The 20268-nt window shown below is 37.3% G+C and overlaps 1 protein-coding gene across 1 annotated transcript in view; it reads left to right on the forward strand.

Annotated features, from left to right (window-relative positions):
* Nucleotides 1–89: 89 nt before the first annotated feature.
* The window catches only part of niban2b (niban apoptosis regulator 2b), a 29890-nt gene continuing 9711 nt past the window's right edge, over nucleotides 90–20268 (forward strand). The window contains exons 1-5 of the mRNA XM_082169852.1: nucleotides 90–446; nucleotides 11390–11520; nucleotides 11993–12121; nucleotides 12643–12748; nucleotides 13271–13438. Coding sequence (XP_082025978.1) covers nucleotides 392–446; nucleotides 11390–11520; nucleotides 11993–12121; nucleotides 12643–12748; nucleotides 13271–13438 — 589 coding nt within the window. The 5' untranslated portion in view covers nucleotides 90–391. The remainder of the gene's footprint in view (nucleotides 447–11389; nucleotides 11521–11992; nucleotides 12122–12642; nucleotides 12749–13270; nucleotides 13439–20268) is intronic.

The raw sequence follows: 20268 nt of genomic DNA on the forward strand, positions 1-20268 counted from the left end.
AAAAATCGTTCTTAGAATAAACGTAGAGTCCAGATTTATGTAACCCCGCCTTCAACACGCTCATGTGTCTCCCAAAGACAAGTGTGTTTTGACGCTGAAACCGAGCACAGGGTCTGTGCTTCACGCGGGACTAAAGAAGCCTTAAATCAAGAGTTTTGGAAAACTGAGCCTTCAGGAATCCAGCACGGTACCTGTCAACTCTATATGCAACTCCAACCACCTCTTACTGCGTTCAAACTGCTCGAGTAAAAAGGGAGGAGCCGCTTGAATCAACTCCAGTTTATATCTTATCATAAGAAACCAGCGCCCAACTGCTGCTACTGCACAGCTGCTCCTCTGAGGCGAATTACGTTCTTCGATCCAGACCAATTTGCCTTATAACAGCGGCGCGATGGGAGATTTGATCTCAACTCACCTGGATGAAGGCAAACGGGAGGTTATAACAGGTAAGGACTCTAATGGACGTGTCTGCTAACCGCAAGACGTGAGAGAATCAGTGACGGTATGTAAAATATGGTGTTGCGAAAGTGTTGTTGCAATGCAATTTCAGTTAAGGCCAGTGCCAGGCTTTTGGGTGAAAGGGGTTTACATTCCGCCCCAAAACGAAAACGTGTGGGATAATAAACTTTGTGCTGTTCCCTCAATGCACTTTGCTGCGACGTGGCATAACATTTCCTGTTACTTTTGACAAGTTTTGAATTCCATATTGCATAAATAATCAGTAAGATAATAACAGTGATTTCACTGTGTAAACAAAAAAAGAGGATTCAAATCATCGATCGCTTTGCTATTAGAATCTACAAGATGAATGTGAGCTGCGCAACCTAACTATTGTTGATATCTCATAAATCATGAAATATTGAGTGAAGTGAAGTCTAAATGAATTTGGATGGGTGGAAAGGTGGCCTGAATCGGTTAGGGTGGAACAGGTTTAAATAAATGCTGACTGTGGATTATTAGTAGATTCCCTAGGAGTGCCAGAAGTTAGGGGCAAATAGATTTTAAAGTGCAGTTTTGTTCTAACCTTAACAAGGCATATACTGTACTACATTTATGCACAAAAAATGATCAACATGAACAATTAAGACTATTAACTAGTCATATTGCATCAAATTCTAATGTAGTTGTACATAATGCAATATGGTCAGCCTAGAGGAGATTCGTGAAGTTTCATGAGTTGTTGGAAATGTTTTTCAGTGCTGATTTCAGTTGTTGTTGTTGTTTTTTGCTGTTGTTTTCAATAAAAAACCATTTCATATTAGCAATACTTTCTAGGACAGTAAATAGAGGTATTTGAGAGCTACAGGTCACTGTGCTGTCTAAAGAGGCACTGAACCCAAATAATCCATACCTAGACTAGAATCCAGGCCTAGAGTCGAATATTATAAAATAGCCTATATAAAATGTTAAAAATCAGAGGAATGTTCTAAGTGGACATTTTAAATGTCATTTATTATTATTTTTGTAAGAAATGTTCATAAAAAAAAAGATAGAAAAAAAGAATAAGTTAAATGGTGGCGCAATGGATAAGACACATGCCTTTGGTGTGAGAGACCCGGGTTCGAATCCACTGTGAGACACCAATGTGTCCATGAGCAAGACACTTAACCCCTAGTTGCTCCAGAGGCGTGCGACCTCTGACATGTAGGCTATAGCAATTGTAAGTCGCTTTGGATAAAAGCGTCAGCTAAATAAATAAATGTAAATAATGTTTTATTGACTAATTTAGTTAGTCTGGAAAAAATCGTCTGACTGGAATGTCAATGTCACTCACTGCTGAAAATCAGAATTTTTTTAGATTTTTTTTACATTTATTTTTAAACAATGTAAGAATAATTTAAATAAAGTTTTAGTTATTGATTATTCCTTTCAATATCATTTGATGAAATCGCCTTTGGGAAGGGCTGAAAACTGTTAACTTTCCATCTTCCCTGCTTTTGCACATTTTAAGAGAAAACACATATCAGATATGGAATCTCAGGAATGCATGGGGAGCCTAACAGCAGTAAGGAGGCTGTCTGGATGATCTGTCATGCTCAACATTTGGATAACCTTTATTCAGGAGGTCATGTATGCTTACTTTTTTTTTTTTTAAGTGTATGAAATATTCAGAAGCTAATTCATAGAGGATGCTGTCAGACAATAATACGTCTACAGTAGGCTGGTTTCTTTAGACCCTTTTCACAATTGGATGACTCCCTTTTTACTGACAAGGAACAGGTGAGGGCAAAGTCCTACATCGTTTTTTTTTTACCTTACGTCATCTTCCTGTAGTCTATAGAATGGATAAAGTCATCTTCTCAAAATAGTGGGTGGGGATTGGGAATAGAATGACCTCAGCACTTCCTGTCTCAATTTTTTTTTTTTTTTTTTGCAATCTGCTTATCTTTGAGTTTACAATGACTGACAGCTTTATGTGCTGCACATGTTTATTTTACATTGTATCTCATAAGGTTTATGATATTGTTTTGTTTGTTGAAGCATGTTTTGGGGTCAAATATTCCATCTTGAGGTGATGGTGAAGTTGGAGCCATTTTGGGAAGCAAATTACACTGTTTTGAGTAGTTGGGGGGGATGAGGGGGATCTTGCAGGAAATGCTTTAATGGAATGTTCGTGAAAGGCAGGGCTCGAGACTAACGGCGTCCTATCGTCCTGGGGACGATAGAAAATGTGTTTAGGACGAACAGAAATATTCTCCAGGACGCCTACAGGACGAAATACATTTTTGTATGCGTGTTCATTTATTACTAGCCTATTAGGGTAACTTACTTAGAAAATGCCAAAATTAACCGACCAAGCGCTGACTACAACGGAGCGCGTCTTCTCATGCTGTTACTATAGTAACTATCACTGGCCGGTTACTCACCCGGAGACTTGTTTCGCGGTACATTTATCACATGGCTTATTTTCACAGACAAAAACGAGACGATAATTAAATAAAACTAGTTTTGAATGACAAAAGCCATGACGAAAATCTATTGACATTTTCGTCAACGAATAAAACCTAGACAAAAATGTTAGATAGTGACGATTTGGGAAGCGATCCAGTCAGAACTGATGTCCTGCGTTTGTGGTAGATGCGCACATTTGAACTATAACGTGCTGATCTACCCAGCGGCACACGGGCTGACATGCGCTGAATCCTGCATGTCTCATAAAACGTTAAAAAAAGTAAACGTCTGGGAGAATGAGTAGAGCAGACATATAGATCTGAATAAGAGTGACGACGCAAAAAAAGAGCTCTATTCGGTACGGTTTTCTGTGCGCACACACCCGACCCGAAGCGTGCAGCCATGCACAGACTATACAGCGCGCGAGTACTGAACTGAGCTCTCTTTCGTGTCTGAGTGGACAAATACACACAACATTATGTCGAAATGTCCGTTTTGGAGAGTATTCACGTAAACTATGTTGGTTATGTCTTAAACAGTTTTGAGTGTATCGGATGTGCATCAGTGCAATTGGATCCGCATGTCATTGGACATGATCCGATATCTTAAAGTGACAGTGGGTAATAAACCTAATGCGGTCTGTGTCCTTAATATTGATCAAGCAACAAAAGAAAAAGAGAAAAGCATTCACTGCTCGTTAATAGCTTTAATAATAATGCATTATATTTAATTCATACAAATAAATATGTCTGCTGCTTGAAAGAATAAAGAATGATGATATTTTTTAGATATGTAGTCACCAGTATTTATTTGTTATTTTTTAATCCAACCAACTCAAAAACATTTTGAGCTGTATGTATTTTTCGTATATGTAAAAAAAAAAAAAAAAAAAAAAAAAATTTGTTCTGCATGAATACAAAACAGCATTTAACTCCTGTTATTTTTTATTAAATCTGTTTTTTACCTGTTTACAGATAACTACTTTGAATGGAGCTAAATAAATATAATAATATATATCATAAACATTTTAATGGTGTTTTTATTATGTAACTAACAACTATAGATGATAATAACAAAGTACAGAAACAACATGTTTATTTTGGGACGGTTGACATTCACTTTAGGACGGTTCAAATCGTTTTTCAGGACGGTTCCAGGACGGAGGTGAAAAAAGTTAGTCTGGAGCCCTGGTGAAAGGGGAAGTCGTGGAACATTAATAGCGGGGTTCTTCTAAACAGAGCATGTTTGTAATAGAGCTTTGTAGAGAGGTCATAGTGCACAATCCACCCCACACTTACTTCCTATAGTGTGTGTGTTTGTCTGTTAGTCCTCTCATATTGCTAATGCTCCACAGAATGTCATCAACAGAACTGACTGGAATTTAGCCAAAAATGGAAGTTTGTCCAGAGTTGGTCTGAAAAATCATCTAGCTGGAATGTCAGTTTCACTGTGGGAAACAAGAAGCATAGATTTTGAAATCGAATTAAGGCGTACTGTATGCTTATTCCTCAGAATTAGATTTTTGCTCAAGGGTTTATGTGACTCCATCATTAGCCAATGTAGGTTTAAATGGGAATTTTCCATGATGAACATCAGGCTTGCTTAGTGTTGGACTCAGCACCAATGAGGCTCTCAGGACAATTAAAACATATGTTGAGCACAGCATGTTTATAAATCACATCCCAGCATGCTTCACTTACAGTAGCAACAGATCTTCGAAAAACACTGCAATTTGATCAAAGTATACCATCGTAAATCTTTTTCATCATTTGCTAAATTCAAGTGTATTGTGCTAAAAGAAAAGCAGCATATTGCTTTTATCTACTCTCATAAAACTTTAAAGTGTATTATGCTGTAATTTATTTTAGTTTATTTATTATAGTTATGGCCTTGCTGCTGTGTCCTCAAGCAAGGCATGTATCAGTTGCTAAATTCCCCCTTGTCAGATTTTATATCAGCTGTACTTAATCCCAGTTTTCCCATAAATTCCATGAATGCAAAAAGCTCACTCCTTGTACTGTATAATCAAACAATTTCATTTATCTCAAGTGTTTGAGCTGTCAAATGCAAAACCCATATGTTAGAAAATGTTGATGGAATGTTTTATAAACTAGACGAGGAGCACGTTTTGTTGAATATGTGCAGTATTTGATGACAGGCTATTGAATTATTGAAAATGTAATGCTCCTGAGATGGTAATGTGGCCATGACACGAAGAAGGCTGTGCATTAAATTTTCAATAATTCAGCTTCTGCAGTCCACATATACCAAAGAAAATGTAATGCTGAATGAAAAATATTGTATATACACAATACCTTTCAGAAGTTTGGAAAGAAATGAATCCTTTTATCCAATAAGGATGCGTTAAATTGATCAAAAGTGATGGTAAAAACGTTACATTGTTGCAAACATTTCTGTTTCAAATAAACACTTCTATTTAGAACCTTCTATACATCAGAGATTCCTGAAAGAGTGTATCGCAGAATATATAAAAATATCAAATATCAGGATGATTTCTGAAGGTTTCTGAGGGTTTCATTATCATGCTCTTCTTTAAAGAATAAAACAGGACCGTGACCAAAGTGATTTAGGATTTCCTGCTAGAAAAGCGTGAATGACTCCAGCAGACAGGTTTTGCTGAGCTTGTAACACGTAAAGAAAGTTAAGAATTAATCATTGAAATGAGATTTCTTATTGCACTATATAAGTGTAATTGAGTTGCTCTGTGATATAGTTTGTTTCATTGGGTAATGAAGTGCAAGCACAACATCTTCAGTGTGAGGCTTCAGAGTTTCTCTTTGAAGTGGCTGCTATACGGTAACGCTAATTTGATTTGCTTTCGAGCTTGTAATGAAATTAAAAAAGGAACAAGGAGTGGCACCAAGTATCACATGAGACTCATTCACTGAATGACTCATAAACAAGCAGCACACACAAACACACACTCACAAAAGGTCTCAGTCTTAGACATTCACATGAACATACACATGCCCTTGTCTTGTGGTTTCTTCCAGACCCGGGCCCTGGGTTACTCTCATTAAACCTCTCAAAGTAATGTGCTCTGTTAGCACCCTTTTTTTTTTCTTTCTAAATCATATATTTGTGAATTCTTTCACACACCATATAGCAGAGAATGTTCTACAAGCTCCCCATGGTCATGGACAGCTTAGAATGTCCAGGCATGGGAAGATTCATTGGTCAGAAAATGTGGGAACACTTGGTACTGGATTCCAACGAGATGTTTTTATCTTTTCTATTTCCATGTTACCTTCCCCTTCCCACTACTTTCAGAGCATATTCTCATTAGCTATGTTTTCATCCACCTGTTTTTATGCACATTTTTAAGTGTGAAGATAAAATAAAATAAAATCTCTGCCACATTTTTATTTAATGCACATTTTTGGAATTTATGTCCATCTTGGCTTATCATAAAGCCAAGATGGGCATAAATTCAAAAAATGTGCATTAAAAAAAAATGTGGCAGAGATTTTTATTTTATTTTATCTTGTCAGAAGATGATGGAAACACATTTACTGAATAAATCCCTTGATGCGCAAAAAATAAATAAAAATAAATAATGATAATTTGCCTTAACAGATGTGATTGGTTCGCTGGTTAGTGCAGTTATCCAATCTCATTGCACACCATTTTCAATGTTAAGTTATTCTGAAATGTCTGGGTCAAACAAAGTCTGTAATCGAAGTTATTTGCTATAATGACCTCCCAGAAGTACTAGCTCACACAATTGCATTCCCAAACATCAGGCATCCGAACGCAAGATAATTTGGCAGCGTTTATTGCATTTTGTCTTTGTCTTTTATGATGTACAAAAAAGAGCCACAGTGGCTTCCCTGATTGCAGCAACTTCCATTTTTATTACAGATGTTCTCTTGAACACGTGGGATGGGAAACAATTCTTTATTCGCAAATGTTTAATGCAGCATATTCAATTTTGCATGTTAAATTCGCAACATCGTCTATAGTACCTACAGTATAGTCAGTACCAGGATCTGAGCTCCCAGATTTCCCTCAGAAGAGCTTTCACTCTGTCTGCTCTGACATGGACACATTCCAAAGAAACTTCCTTTTCCTTTCCCCCCCACCCCCCTGAAGACCAACTGCCCCCTGTGTGGTCGGCGTAATGGTATTGTAATTATCTTCCACTAGTGGAACTGCTCTTTAAGTGTCCGTCTCCAAACCTCCACATTACCAAAGCAGAGCTTGGCAAGATTTTATTCCCACCATCAGACTCATGCACATTACTGAGATGTTTGTTTTGGTGTCGAAATCTGTGCCTGAGAAAAGCGTGCTTCATTTGTTGGATTTATGTTGAGACATGGATTGTGAAATATTGTGTGAGTGTGCATTTGGCATAGCAGCGGAGCATTTGGGGATCTGCCCCAGGATGTTTGTTTAAGATTGATGACTGATCAGTGCGCAAACTGCCCAGCCTTTACAGTCAGCTTTGTTCCCACCATCACTGTCTATACTTGTATAATAGCTGAACTACACTACCCATAATCCGGAAACGCTCAGTGTCTTTGATAATCTGCCCATCAAAGAAGACGTTGTTACTGTAGAAACGCGAATTGTGCCAAAGTTTTTGCTTCAAAATAAAGTTTGTAATTTTGTGATTCGTCTTGGAGTTTTGTTCATGGCTTAATTGAGGATTTTATTTAATTTCAGCTTTATTTCAATTAATGCATTTTAGTCTTCATCAGCTATAACAACACTGCATTAGGTACAATTCATATTTCATAGCATTCTTGGCACGTAAGATCATCACGTATTTCCCTTCGCCTCTAATATTGTACTTTTTAAAACAATGCAGATGGTCAGGGTGACCTTATTCTCAGCCCCCTTGTCTCCTTTTTCACATTCCTCTCTGTTAAGTAGTGCCTGCACAACTGCCTAATGGCTTTAGCAGTTCATTTAATTATATTCTCTGGCTTTATGGGGCAAATATGATGGATTGAGAGTTGGTTGGGAGAAATTGTAAGCAGAGCTCAGCTCCAGAGACTTTTCAGTGTAGTGTAGTGTAGTTAGTAGACCATATACATTCAGAGAGGGAACATTTTAGGGTGTTTCTGTGTGCATTTGACTTGGCAGACTGAAGTATGTAAATGCTAAACATCAGGTCTGTTTATAATTTGCTTTGATGGGAACTTTTGATGTTAATGATCCTGTTGAACTTGAGCATTAAGCTGTATGGATCTGATTTGTTGCAGTCTCTCCCTGTATGAAACATAATTTTTATGAGTCATACAAATCAAATATAACATTGAAATGTCTTACTGTTATTTCCAATTGTCATCTTTATTTTTAAAGTTATTTTTAATGTGCAGGTGATCTCTTTGACTTAAGTCTAACCTCAATCTGCATTAGATAACTACGTTTTTTAACCTTTATTCTCTTCTCTTTGACCATTACTAAGTGCTTTATTTTTCATGCCTCTCTTTACTTTAATGGCATCGTTACATTGTAAGTGAACGGACAGGAATGTTGTTGTTTTTTCTGTTCTCTTTTCTCAAATCTTTCCAAGAGACTGGATGCCTCCAAAGTTTTACAACAATCCCTACATAGTCATTTGGAAAACATCCCGCCAGAAAGCAGTCAGTAATGGAGTTGCCTTTGTTCCTGTGCCAACTGCACTGTTGATCTGCTTTTACATGCATGTGAAGGACAATGCAGTAAAGCTCAAACATTGTAATCTCCACTTCTGATCAGATACACGGAGCTCAGTGTGAATTGCTGTTAATGTTTTAATGGCCATTGACTTATTGTACCACAACTGTCTGTTGTACAGCTGCAGCTGCTTACAGTACGTATAAAATCTTAATATAATTGCCTTTCACGTGATTTGTTATTGCATCACATTTTATCATTGTTTAATTAGGGTCCAAGCACCAATGGTGCGAGGACCCTCTTGGAACTGCTCTGTTTATTGTTTAGTATTATTTAATATTATTATAAAATGTTTTTTACATTTATTTTCATTTGATACTATTTGAATCAACGTATTTGGCTTTAGTAAAATGCTTATTCATAGATATTCAAACTACCAGATATGCAGTATAAAACAGTGTTTAAAATCAGAAATGTTGTGTTTGTATTTTTGTCAATGGCCTCACATTAAAGGTAGGGTAGGCAATTTCGGAGAGGCTAACAATAGCAAGCTAACTTTAAAAGCATGAGATCCCTCTTTAGAGTGTCTCCAAATCCATGCCTCCTTCAAAACACATGAACGCACACCGCAGAGTCTGCAAAGCGTCATGAGAGACGGCTTGAGATTTTTCTAGTCGTTTAGTAGTCGTTCATTTAAGCGATAAGTTGACTAATCACACGTATATTAATAAGCCATAAACAGTATCTCACAAAAGTGAGTACACCCCTAACATTTCAGCAAACATTTTAGTATATCTTCTCAAGGGATAATACTATAGAAATTAAACTTGGATATATTTTAGAGTAGTCAATGTGCTGCTTGTATAGCAGTATATATTTACTGTCCTCTGAAAATAACTCAACATACAGCCATTATTGTCAAAATAGCTGCCAACAAAAGTGAGTACACCCTAAGTGATAATAGCTGTACGTCGTTTAACCATGCAAAGCCACATGTCCAATTCATCATGTTCATGTTTTGTGAATCTTGTATCTTGTATTAGATCAGTTACAATTTGTGCTTTGAGTACAATTCTCTCATACTGACCACTGGATGTTAAACATGGCACCTCATGGCAAAGAACTCTCTAAGGATTTGAGAATTAGAATTCTTGCTCTCCAAAAAGATGGCCTAGGCTATAAGAAGATTGGTAACACCCTGAAACTGAGTTACAGTACAGGCCAGGGTCATACAGAGGTTTTCCAAGACGGGTTCCACTCGGAACAGGCTTCGCAAGGGTCAATCAAAGAAGTCGAGTCCTCGTGCTGTGCGTCAGGTGCAGAAGCTGGCTTTTAAAAAAACAGATGCATGTGTGCTGCCAGCATTGCTTTAGAGGTTGCAGAAGCGGAAGGTCAGCTTGTCAGTGCTCAGACCATACACCGCACACTGCAACAAGTTGGTTTGCATGGCCGTCGTTCCAGAAGGAAGCCTCTTCTGAAGCTGGCTCACAAGAAAGCCCGCAAAAAGTTTGCTGAAAGCAACCTGTCCAAGAGCATTAATTACTGGAGCCATGTCCTGTGGTCTGATGAGACTAAGATAAACTTGTTTGGCTCAGATGGTGTCCAGTATGTGTGGCGATGCCCTGGTGAGGAGTACCAAGAAAATTGTGTCTTGCCTACAGTCAAGCATGGTGTTGGTAGCATCATGGTCTGGGGCTGCATGGGTGCTGCTGGTACCGGGGAACTGCGCTTCATTGAGGGAAACATGGATTCCATCATGTACTGTGACATTCTGAAGCAGAACATGATGCCCTCCCTCCAGAAACTGGGCCGAACGGCATGATAACGACCCCAAACACACCGCCAAGATGACAACTGCCTTGCTGAGGAAGCTGAAGGTGGAGGTGATGGAGTGGCCAAGTATTTCTCCAGACCTAATTTCCAGCTAATTGGATTTCCAGCCTAACATACTGTAATTACCACAAGGACCCACTTTTAACAATCTGTCCCTCACGGACTGCTTTTTATTTTATTTAATTTTTTATACTAAGGATTAGTCAAATATGAGGGGGCAGCCCTAATTACAATAATAATGAATGTAAACAACTTACAGAGCTCTTACTTGTACCACCTGACTGCTGCAGGTTCATTTCGGTGTTGATAGTGTTGACATAGAAACGCATAAATCCGAGGCCGTGAACAGCTCTGGGTAGAACGTCACGGGTTGCCATCATGAATTCATAGTTCATAGTTCAACATAATTGTGACATGGTGTAAACGCAGCCATAAGCTCGTTGTTTTGGTTCAGGAGGAACTGTAAAAGATGGCTGCTGTTTGTTTTTGGCGCTCGGTGACTGTCTGTCTGCAACTCTGCATACTAGCCTCATGAAATGGGCAGAGGTATGGAAAAACATATGTTGAGACAGACAGGTCGGACTGAATGCAGTGATTGGGCGAAATTTTTTTAGTTCTGAGACTTCCACAGAAGATATATGTACATGGTTTAATATTTAGACCACTTCTATTATTGATTGCTATTAGGATGTGAAGAGAGTTTCAACTAGTAGAACAAAAACTGTTTATAAAACAAAGTTGTCAATCATTTTATTCTAAGTTTTTGATGTCACTTCACTCCAAGGTTACTTCTCCATATCCATCCTTCCTATGAAAAAAAAAAAAAGTAACAGGGTTTACTTTTTAGCTACTCGTGACACGAAAATGTCATGTCGATATGCCTTTGTCGAGAAACAGTGTTGGTTAAGCAATAATGTTATGCTTGCATATATTTTACAACTGTTTTGTTGATAGTTGCATATATACCAGTTTATTTGTGAGTCCATTATTGTTGGGTATGTTAATTTTTTTTTGTGTGTGTGTGTATCTTTTTTTTTAGCACGGACAGGGGAGCTGATGGGAGATTTTGGTCGGCTATATGAACAGCAGTATGCGGTCGCTCTCTTTAACCAGATGCGCTATGACGTAGAGGGTGGAGGAGGCCCTCAGCCTCAGCTCCTGCACAGGAAGGTAAAGCTCTGCCTTTTTCTATTCCTCTTTTTTTTAGCTGTATTTGTCTCTTCTTTTTTTTTTCTTTTTTTTTGAGGAGCAAGTGAAACTATTTAAATCAGGGTAATTTCTCCCAGAACTGATGGTCTGTAATGTCAAATAGCAAAGTGGAATTGGGGATAATTACTCTGTTTGAACAAATGCAGACTTGTTTATTTGAAATGTGTAGTATTATCACAGTATGACCCTGTAAAGATGTGCAGTTTGCACGCTTTTTATTCGTCAATCGGGGTGTGCATGCGTGTATGTCTGTAGACCGAGACATTGGGTGGGCAAAGTAAACATAAATTAAGTACTTCCAGTCTTAACATCTCCCTACATAATGTATAATTAGGTACTGGGTCCTCACTGAAAATAGAGGGACATCTCTCTTTCTCTCTCTGCTTAAACAACTTGTTTGAACCGCACTTCAATTCTTGTGTTTCCTTCATAGGTGCCTCTTAAGAATAAGTCCATCTTTTCGGGGGCTTTGTTTCAGTATCTAGAAGACAACAAAAAATGGAGGAATCGTTTTCTCTTTATTCCTGACTCCTATAACATCAACTATTATGATAACAAACAGGTAATGAGTTGAATGAAAACTCAACAAAATGAACTACATTTTAGTAGTAATAGATTAATATTATCTGCCAGGTCACCTAAGCAACTTTTTGGCCAAATAATAAAAAAGGCCTTGGCATTTGCACGCTTGCATTTAACGTTTTTATATATATATTTATATTTATAAAAAAAAACGTTAAATGCAAGTGTGCAAATGCCAAGGCCTTTTTTTTTATTTATTATTTGGCCAAAAAAGTAGCTATGATAGAATGTGTGTGTGTGTATATATATATATATATATATATAATCATTTTTGTGTCTGTAAAGTACATGTTTGATGATTCCAGAAGTTTTACTAATTAAATAAATAGTTTTTATTTAATAAGATTAATGAATGACAAAATAAATGAATAATGTATGAGTTATAAAAGTCATATATTATTCATTTATTTTGTCAAGTAACAACATTTATTCATTTGTTTGTTTAAATGAATTAAACTGCTGAAATGTCCTTATATACTTTATCTGTTTCTGTTGATTTAGGCCCATGACAGAGGGCTGCATCCTAAAGGCACCATTAACTGTGCTGGCTACAGGGTCTTGACCTCTATGGAGGAATATCTCGAGCTCCTTAACACTAGCCTACCAGGTCAGTCAAAAGGAGAGAGTGGAAAATGAGAAAGAAAGATGGGAAAACCTCAGGGAGGAATGAGAGTTCTTAAAATAATTTTCCTAATGGAAAGTTCTATAAAGAAAGCTCTATAAAACTGTGTGAAAGTCACTGGATTACTGGTTTTACTAGTGTCACATTGTCATGAAAATGAAGTTGAAAGATTAGATAACTTTACATAGACAAGGTCTGTAAGCGATTCTGTCACACAAGACTCTTGTAAACACATATAATGTTTAAGTCATGTGGCTCTGACATTTAAAAACCTAATGTGTTTATTACCCAGCCCTGTGTACTTGCACTGTAAGTATATATATATATTTATTGTATTGAACCTGCAGCCTGTATAGAGTCCAGATAAGAAGTGATGGAAAAGGAGTGTGAAGAAATGCACTGTGATCTTTGTATGTTGTACAGCTGTGATCATGATGGCTGTAGAGATCTTCTCATCGGGCCATATTTAATAGAATATTATTGAATCATGCAACATGCGTTTTCCAGGTGTAAAAGCTAAAGTTGGCAGTTCTCCATTCCTGAAATGTGCGACGCAGTTTCCCCTCATCCTCTGGCACCCTTATGCTCGCCACTACTATTTCTGCGTTGTGACCGAGAAGGAGCAGCAGAAGTGGAACGCCGTCTTTCAAGACTGCGTCCGACACACCAACAATGGTGAGTCTTAACCCTGTTGTTAAAAGGGATCATACTAATTTTAAGTTTGAGACATCCAAGTTTCCACGTTCCCCTCTGTCACTTTAACACCCGGACACATATTCAAGGCATGACTCTTTCATTACGGTTATTGCTATTCTTTTGTTTGTTAGAATAAGCTGCATTCAAACTTGCTAGATTAACTGATGTGTTATTTCATTAATCACCTCTTTTAGACATCCTTTTATCAAAAAGGAAACTCGAGCGGAACGTTTGGCACAGTTGACTGTAGTCATTTGGCCTGTTTGATAATAGAAAGAATTTAACCGCTCAAGGCTGTAAAAAGAGTCCGATGAGATCATAGGGAAAGCTGGAGATGTGCTGCCATCATTCATTCCCTGTGTGTGAGAGCTCTATGACTGTTTATTCTGTAGAGCTTATGTAACTTTATATAATTAACAGAAACTATAGTATTTTATCCTAAATTGTCTCTTTCTATGTTTTGTTTATGCCAATTAAATGAAATGTGATTTGAAAAGACCATTTATTTGTTGTATAATTCTAGTCAAAGTAAATTCCCCAAAAAACATTTCGGTTATATTTCTAGACGACATGCTTGCATTTAAGTTTACAAATCTTTCTCAAGAATTTGCTTGTGTAAATCTAGTTACACCATGCCTAAAGGCTACTAGAAGGTTAATGTACTGTGAGAGTTTCCCTCTTTCACAGTGATGTCACTGTCAGATTACTTGATAACCTGTTTGTCAAGCCACTAAAAACAAGTGTATACTTGTTTGTTAAACTTATTGAGGTTATGTCAACTGGTTGGTGGGCCCTTATGGTTTTGCACTGCTAAAAAAAAAAATCCTGTTAAATTCAACGTTAAAAATTCTATGACAACGTTTCAGTAATTGTTGGATGGCATATTTGTGCCTGTAAATTTACTATTTATAGCCATACATTTAATTTACTGAGATAATGTTAATTTACCAAGCTGCTTGAACTACAAAAATCAGCTTTTCATCTTAGAATGTAACCACCATAATAATACAGGTGGTACAAAGCCACATTATGACGAGTTCATCGGAAATGGTCTTTTCATAAAACATGACCAGTATGTTTAAATTGGCCACCATCAGGGAAAACACATGACTCTAAAGTAATAATTAAAATAACAGAAAATGGAACTCAAACTCAACATGCCATATACACATTACTGATGACAAAAATAAGAAACTAAATTATTTATTCAAAATATAATCATATGTGATGTCACACACACACACACACTCTGTATTGTAATTCATAGTTTTTACTTCCACAATCCACAAATGTAACAGTATTTTGCAGTAAAAGTACATATAATGTGATATCCACATTTTACCATACTGTATATATTTTATAATTTTTTCAGTGTAGGGTAGTTTTCAGAGGGTGCTGTGCCCCGCTTATGGTATAACCTACTCATTGAGCCTGGGGGAAAGGGGTCTGACAGTGTTGACACTAACTGATGTCATTGAAAATTCAGTCTTGTTGTACGTATTGTATTGTAAATGTTGGGTCGTGAGGTTCTCTGTGTCTCATAGACGTCTCATGATAGCTTCAACGTCTACTAGAGCTGTTTTCTCTCTGCTGTAGTCCAGATTCCAGAGTGGTCACAGCTGGGGCTGTCAACCCATAATTCAGTTTGGATGGGAGGCTGCCGAGAGGGGAATGCACACTTGCGGCGAGGGCAGTAATGTCCCCTGGGCTATTAAGGCGGCCATCTAAAAGTGTGTGTGTGCGTTAGAGTTAGCCAAATCCCTGCTGCGTGTAGTATGTTCTGAATGCAAGCACATCTGCAGAGCCCCTTTTTTCCCCAAATAAGGGCTGGTTCAGTTCTGGTTAAGTTCTTTGCTATTCATTAGTCAGTTTATGATGTTCTCTGACATATTTAAAATGTGTTAGACTCTGTAACGTTCTATTCTCACTGTTTGGTAAGAAGGTTAGATGTTAGCAGAGACTGCGCTTCTAGAGTGGTGACATTGACCATTTTGACATCACATAATAAAGAGGAATCTCCTCTCTCGCTCTTCTCTCACGTGCTCTCTCTCTCTCTGTCTCTATCACAGATACTAATAGGAGTGGATAAGTGGTTTTCTTTTTTGGCTTTTGATGAAGCATAAACCCCGTAGTGCTTAATTTCTGGAATTTGTCTAAACACAGATACTGAACTCTTTCAGCAGTATTGATTGCAGAACAAATGTTCTTTGTATGTACCTGGACCCTGCAGTTTAAGGCAAAATCTGCAGAAGGAGTGTAGGTTTGAATCACATAATGGGCTGCTATTCATAATTTGACGACTGTAATTGCCCTTCCCTTTTACCTGTCAAAATCACACGTTCATTATGTAAGTACTGTTATTATGTTAAGTACTGTCCTGGTACAGTCATTATTTTGTGAGCTTGTTGTGAGTGCCAGCTTTTCCTGCAATCCTTCCCCAAATCTACTTTGCCACAGCAAAAGTAATCAGTTAAGTTAACCTGAGTTGCCGATGTGAGTTTGCAGTCCAAATTTAATGTGAAGAGATAAAAAAGACAGTAGCTTGAAATGATGGAAAGAATCATCTTTCTAAATGGTCTGATTCACTATAAAACGACTCGTATAAGCCAGTTATTTTTAATAAATTAAAAACATACAGCATACAGCGTTGTCCGATTCACAGACATGACTCAAATTCACAAACACTCAAACTCATGAGTTACTTTGAATCAAGTTTGAATCAGTCTGACAAATCCTTCATTAAATTAACTCACTGAACTGCAAATTATTATTATTACTTTCAGTGACATCTGTCTTGAATCAAAGCAAGCTTTGGGTAGCCTTCTCAAAAATGTTAAAGCTTAAATCATTATTATTGCTTACTGATTAACCATGACAACATGACGTAAAAGATGCATTTGGATCAGAAGTTTTTTTTTAAATAAATTGTTTTAATTAATTTATTGTTCATTAAATTAAAATATTGTTTAAAACATTTGGGTTATTAGAAAATGTTTCTTAATCAAAACACAGATTTCTTTTTACATGACTATAAACAGGGCTTACATTAACTTTTTTGCTTACCAGCCACTGTGGCTAGTGGTTTTAGTGGTTGTGGCTAGTTACTAGCCACTCAGCATTTTCACTGGCCACAATTTTGACATCAACACCATGGGGAAAACTACCATAGATATTTGTAATATTATCTCATAATCATTTTAAGACCTAAAGCACAGACCTATAATACTGTTTATGTTCACTTAAAACATAACTGACTGTATTTATGTGAATACTCGCCAAGACCAGCGTTTTGACATTACAGTATTTTGTGTGTATTTTAATGTTTAAGCACAATAAGCAGCGAAGAATAACACAATTAGTACTGAGAGACTGCACAAAATCTGCGGGGAATTAGTAAAATGATGGGCAATATGCGCAATCCCACGTCATAAGCCCTGTAACATCAACAATATTCATCCGGAGAAAATGAAACGAGTGAGTGAGGTGAGGCGGGTTTTTTTGTGTTAACTCCGTCAAAGAGATGAGAACAAGAAAGCGCAGCTGGTATCGTGTATCTCCTCATGAGTATTGGAAGTGTTTCAGATATTTCCATGTAGATACAGTATGTATCAAATCTATATTTTTGACAACACCTACATTGCACTTAGTTTATTATTTCAGATGCCTTTTTAAAAGACTACAATTGAAAAATTAATATATTATATATATAAAATTAAACCCGCCAAAGTGGCAGTAGGAGTGACTGCGCTACACGCCACTGCTGAAATCCACCCGCATTTGGCGGGTGTTTGTCAAGCCCTGACTATAAATATTATACATAAATTAAAGTCAATAAAATGTAGTTAAGTAGGCTAATCTCTCTTTATTTATTTGACATTAGATGGCTCTAACAGATGTTTTAATTTTTTTTATTGTGTTGGGTAATGCAAGTTTATTTGGCACAACTTCTGCTGTGAATTAAAGCATCTAAACAGAAAGCAGGAGCCAGGCACATGTCTTCGATATGGTCGTGGTAAGCATTGTGTTGGATCAGTGTTGGTTCAAATTGCATTTCACTAGCTCTTTATTAAGAGCTAAATGTTATGTTTAACTCAATATATTAAGTTGCTTGTAACAGCTAATCTGTGTCCCAAAAGGTGGCAGGACTCTAGGATCCAGGAACGTGCAGTGCTCCAACAGGACAGTGTTATTCTGTGAATGAATGCCCAGAGGAGTAAACCCAAGCGTGCATGAACAGAGTTAGATCAGGGCTGGATCCTGACAAGCCTTCACTTGTTTTTGGAAGTGCATCATTTAGACTGCTTAATCCTAAAACTGTCAAAGCAATCCATCCTTCTACCGTACTTTACTAGACGTTAGGGTTGGGTATCGTTTGGGTTTTTGAAACGATACAGGTGCCAAATCGATATTTTTAAAACGGTACCGGTGCCTGAACCGATACTTAAAAAAAAAAGAGCCACAAAACGATGGTGAATAACATTAAAGAACACCTTTTTTATTTACTTTTTTTTTTTTATAAATCCATTTTACAATAATATAAAAAAAGTTAAAGTATACTTAAATATATGAATATAATTAAAAACAAAACTCAACAAATTTATATAACAAATTCACAATAAAACCTAAGCCACCTAACCCAACTACAATAATTTAACACTAAATAAGTTACAGTACTAATAACAGCAAAGTAGTCGGTATTCTTGGTATGCTATAAACCAGCTTCAAGTTTCAGCAATTCTTTTGCAGAAATATGACCAAAATTGCCTTCTCTGGCAAAATATGACACCTCTCCTGACTTATTGCATGTCCTGCACAAGGTGACCGTTATTTTAGAACGCATCACCTTATTATTTCCATGGCGATACATCATGCTTCTCACGTGACACACCACAGCCAATAGTAATAATGCGCGATGTGCGCCGCCATGTTAGTTTGCGCCGCAGTTCAGAAAATTGGATTTGTCAGATTTACAACACTTCAATTCATCCTCTTCTCCCGAAATAAATGAAAGTAAGTGACCAGTGAACTGGGAGAACAATAGATTAAACTATATAGTTAACTATAAAATGTGTATCTGATATGAATAAAACACAGTCAAATTATAATTGAAAGTAATATTATTTCACGCTTCCATACATCAATGTGTGTTTAACAAACTATAAATGTATTTTTTTGCTAGTACTTATGTGCGTTTAAATGCCTGAAACCCAAAATAAACATTATGTGGTTGAAAACACTGAACCGTTGTGATATGTGAAAAGTGCTGACTTAGCGCGTCAATCTCTGGCTCAGCGCCAGCCAAAGCACGTTTGTATTTAGCAGTTGATCTTGTGATGCACTGAATATTTCAATCGACAGCTCAGGCATTTAAGTGGCATCGAAATCTGCGTTCTGATTCGGTCCGGGTACATGCCGGTTATATAGGTACGGTTTCGGTACCCAACCCTAGACATTGCTGCAAGTATACTGGCTGGTTGACTTCTGTGAGCCTGTGCTGTCATGAGCAATCTGTTTGGACTGGCGAGCCAGTAAAGTCTGGTATGCGACGGCAATTAATTGAACCATTCTATCCTTTTTGTTCTTCTGATCTTCCCTGTGTGATTTTTGGCTTGGGCGAGGGAGGCTTTAATGTCTAAAAAGGAGCAATGCAGCCTCTGGGCAGGTCACAAATCTTACTTTGCTGTGAATTGTGTTATTAATGGTCATGAGGTGGCCTACATGAAGTAGCTAGACTGTGACTCACATCCCACTTTTAGCTTTAAGGGGGTGGTGGGGGTTATAAAACTATGCAAATTTTGCATATTAAAGAATGGGATTTTCTTCATCAATGAAACACACTAGTTTCCCACTAGTGTACCCCTAGTTCATCTTGGCCATTTCCACCACTGTATATGGTACGTGTCAATCTTGGAAAGGTTTTATTGGCCAACCTAACAGGTTTACAGGCATGTTAATGAATTGAGTCCAGGTGGTTTAAAACCTCTCCAGTGTCCAGACACAAAGTTGCTATTTGAAAGCCTATTAAATGTCACCGTAAAGGCCTTCGTGACAACCTGAAAGAAACTACACAAATATGAAGAAATAGTCCGAATAATTTGAATTTCGGAACACTTAAACACGAGTATTTACACACAGTTACTTGATGACTGAAAGGGATAAAAATGTGAAACCTCATAGTTTGAACTTTGTGTTATCTGAACCAAGTCTCCTGTTGTGCAAGGTATTTACCAGCTCATTGGTGTCATTAGGCCATGGTGCGTAAAGAGGAATTTATTTTCACCAAAGATCCTCATTTTTCTCTCATTGTACTTTGATCACCTTGTGTTTTTGGACTTGAGATCAGTTGTTTTTGTGGCGACCGCCAGAATAAGCGACCCGTAACGGTTGTTCTCTTGTTTTTGCGTAACACCTCTCAGGTTCTCCCCGCGTGTTCATAAATATGTTTGCCTATGTGTGGATTATTTAAAAAAAAAAATATTATATAGGTTTTATTATATATATTGCTTGAAAAAACAGCTTGTAATGCTTGTCTTTTTATTTTTGCATTACAAATCTCTCTCCACGTTGAAAAATATTCTTGAATATGTGTGCATTTTTTTTTAAATACTTTTTATTACGTCTAAATAAACTGTTATTCTCTCGTTTTTACATAAAAAAAAATCTCCGGCTCTTCCCACGTGTTCATAAATACGCCTGCTCATGTGTGCATGTACTCACAAAGGCATCAAGCTGTGCTGATGTGGAGTGCTGTACTTCCTGTCTGCTCTCCTCCAGCCCCCCACACCCAGCCTGCTTGAACTTCCTGTCTT

This window comes from Leuciscus leuciscus (genome assembly GCF_965113295.1).
Source record: "Leuciscus leuciscus genome assembly, chromosome: 5".
Classification (NCBI taxonomy): domain Eukaryota; kingdom Metazoa; phylum Chordata; class Actinopteri; order Cypriniformes; family Leuciscidae; genus Leuciscus; species Leuciscus leuciscus.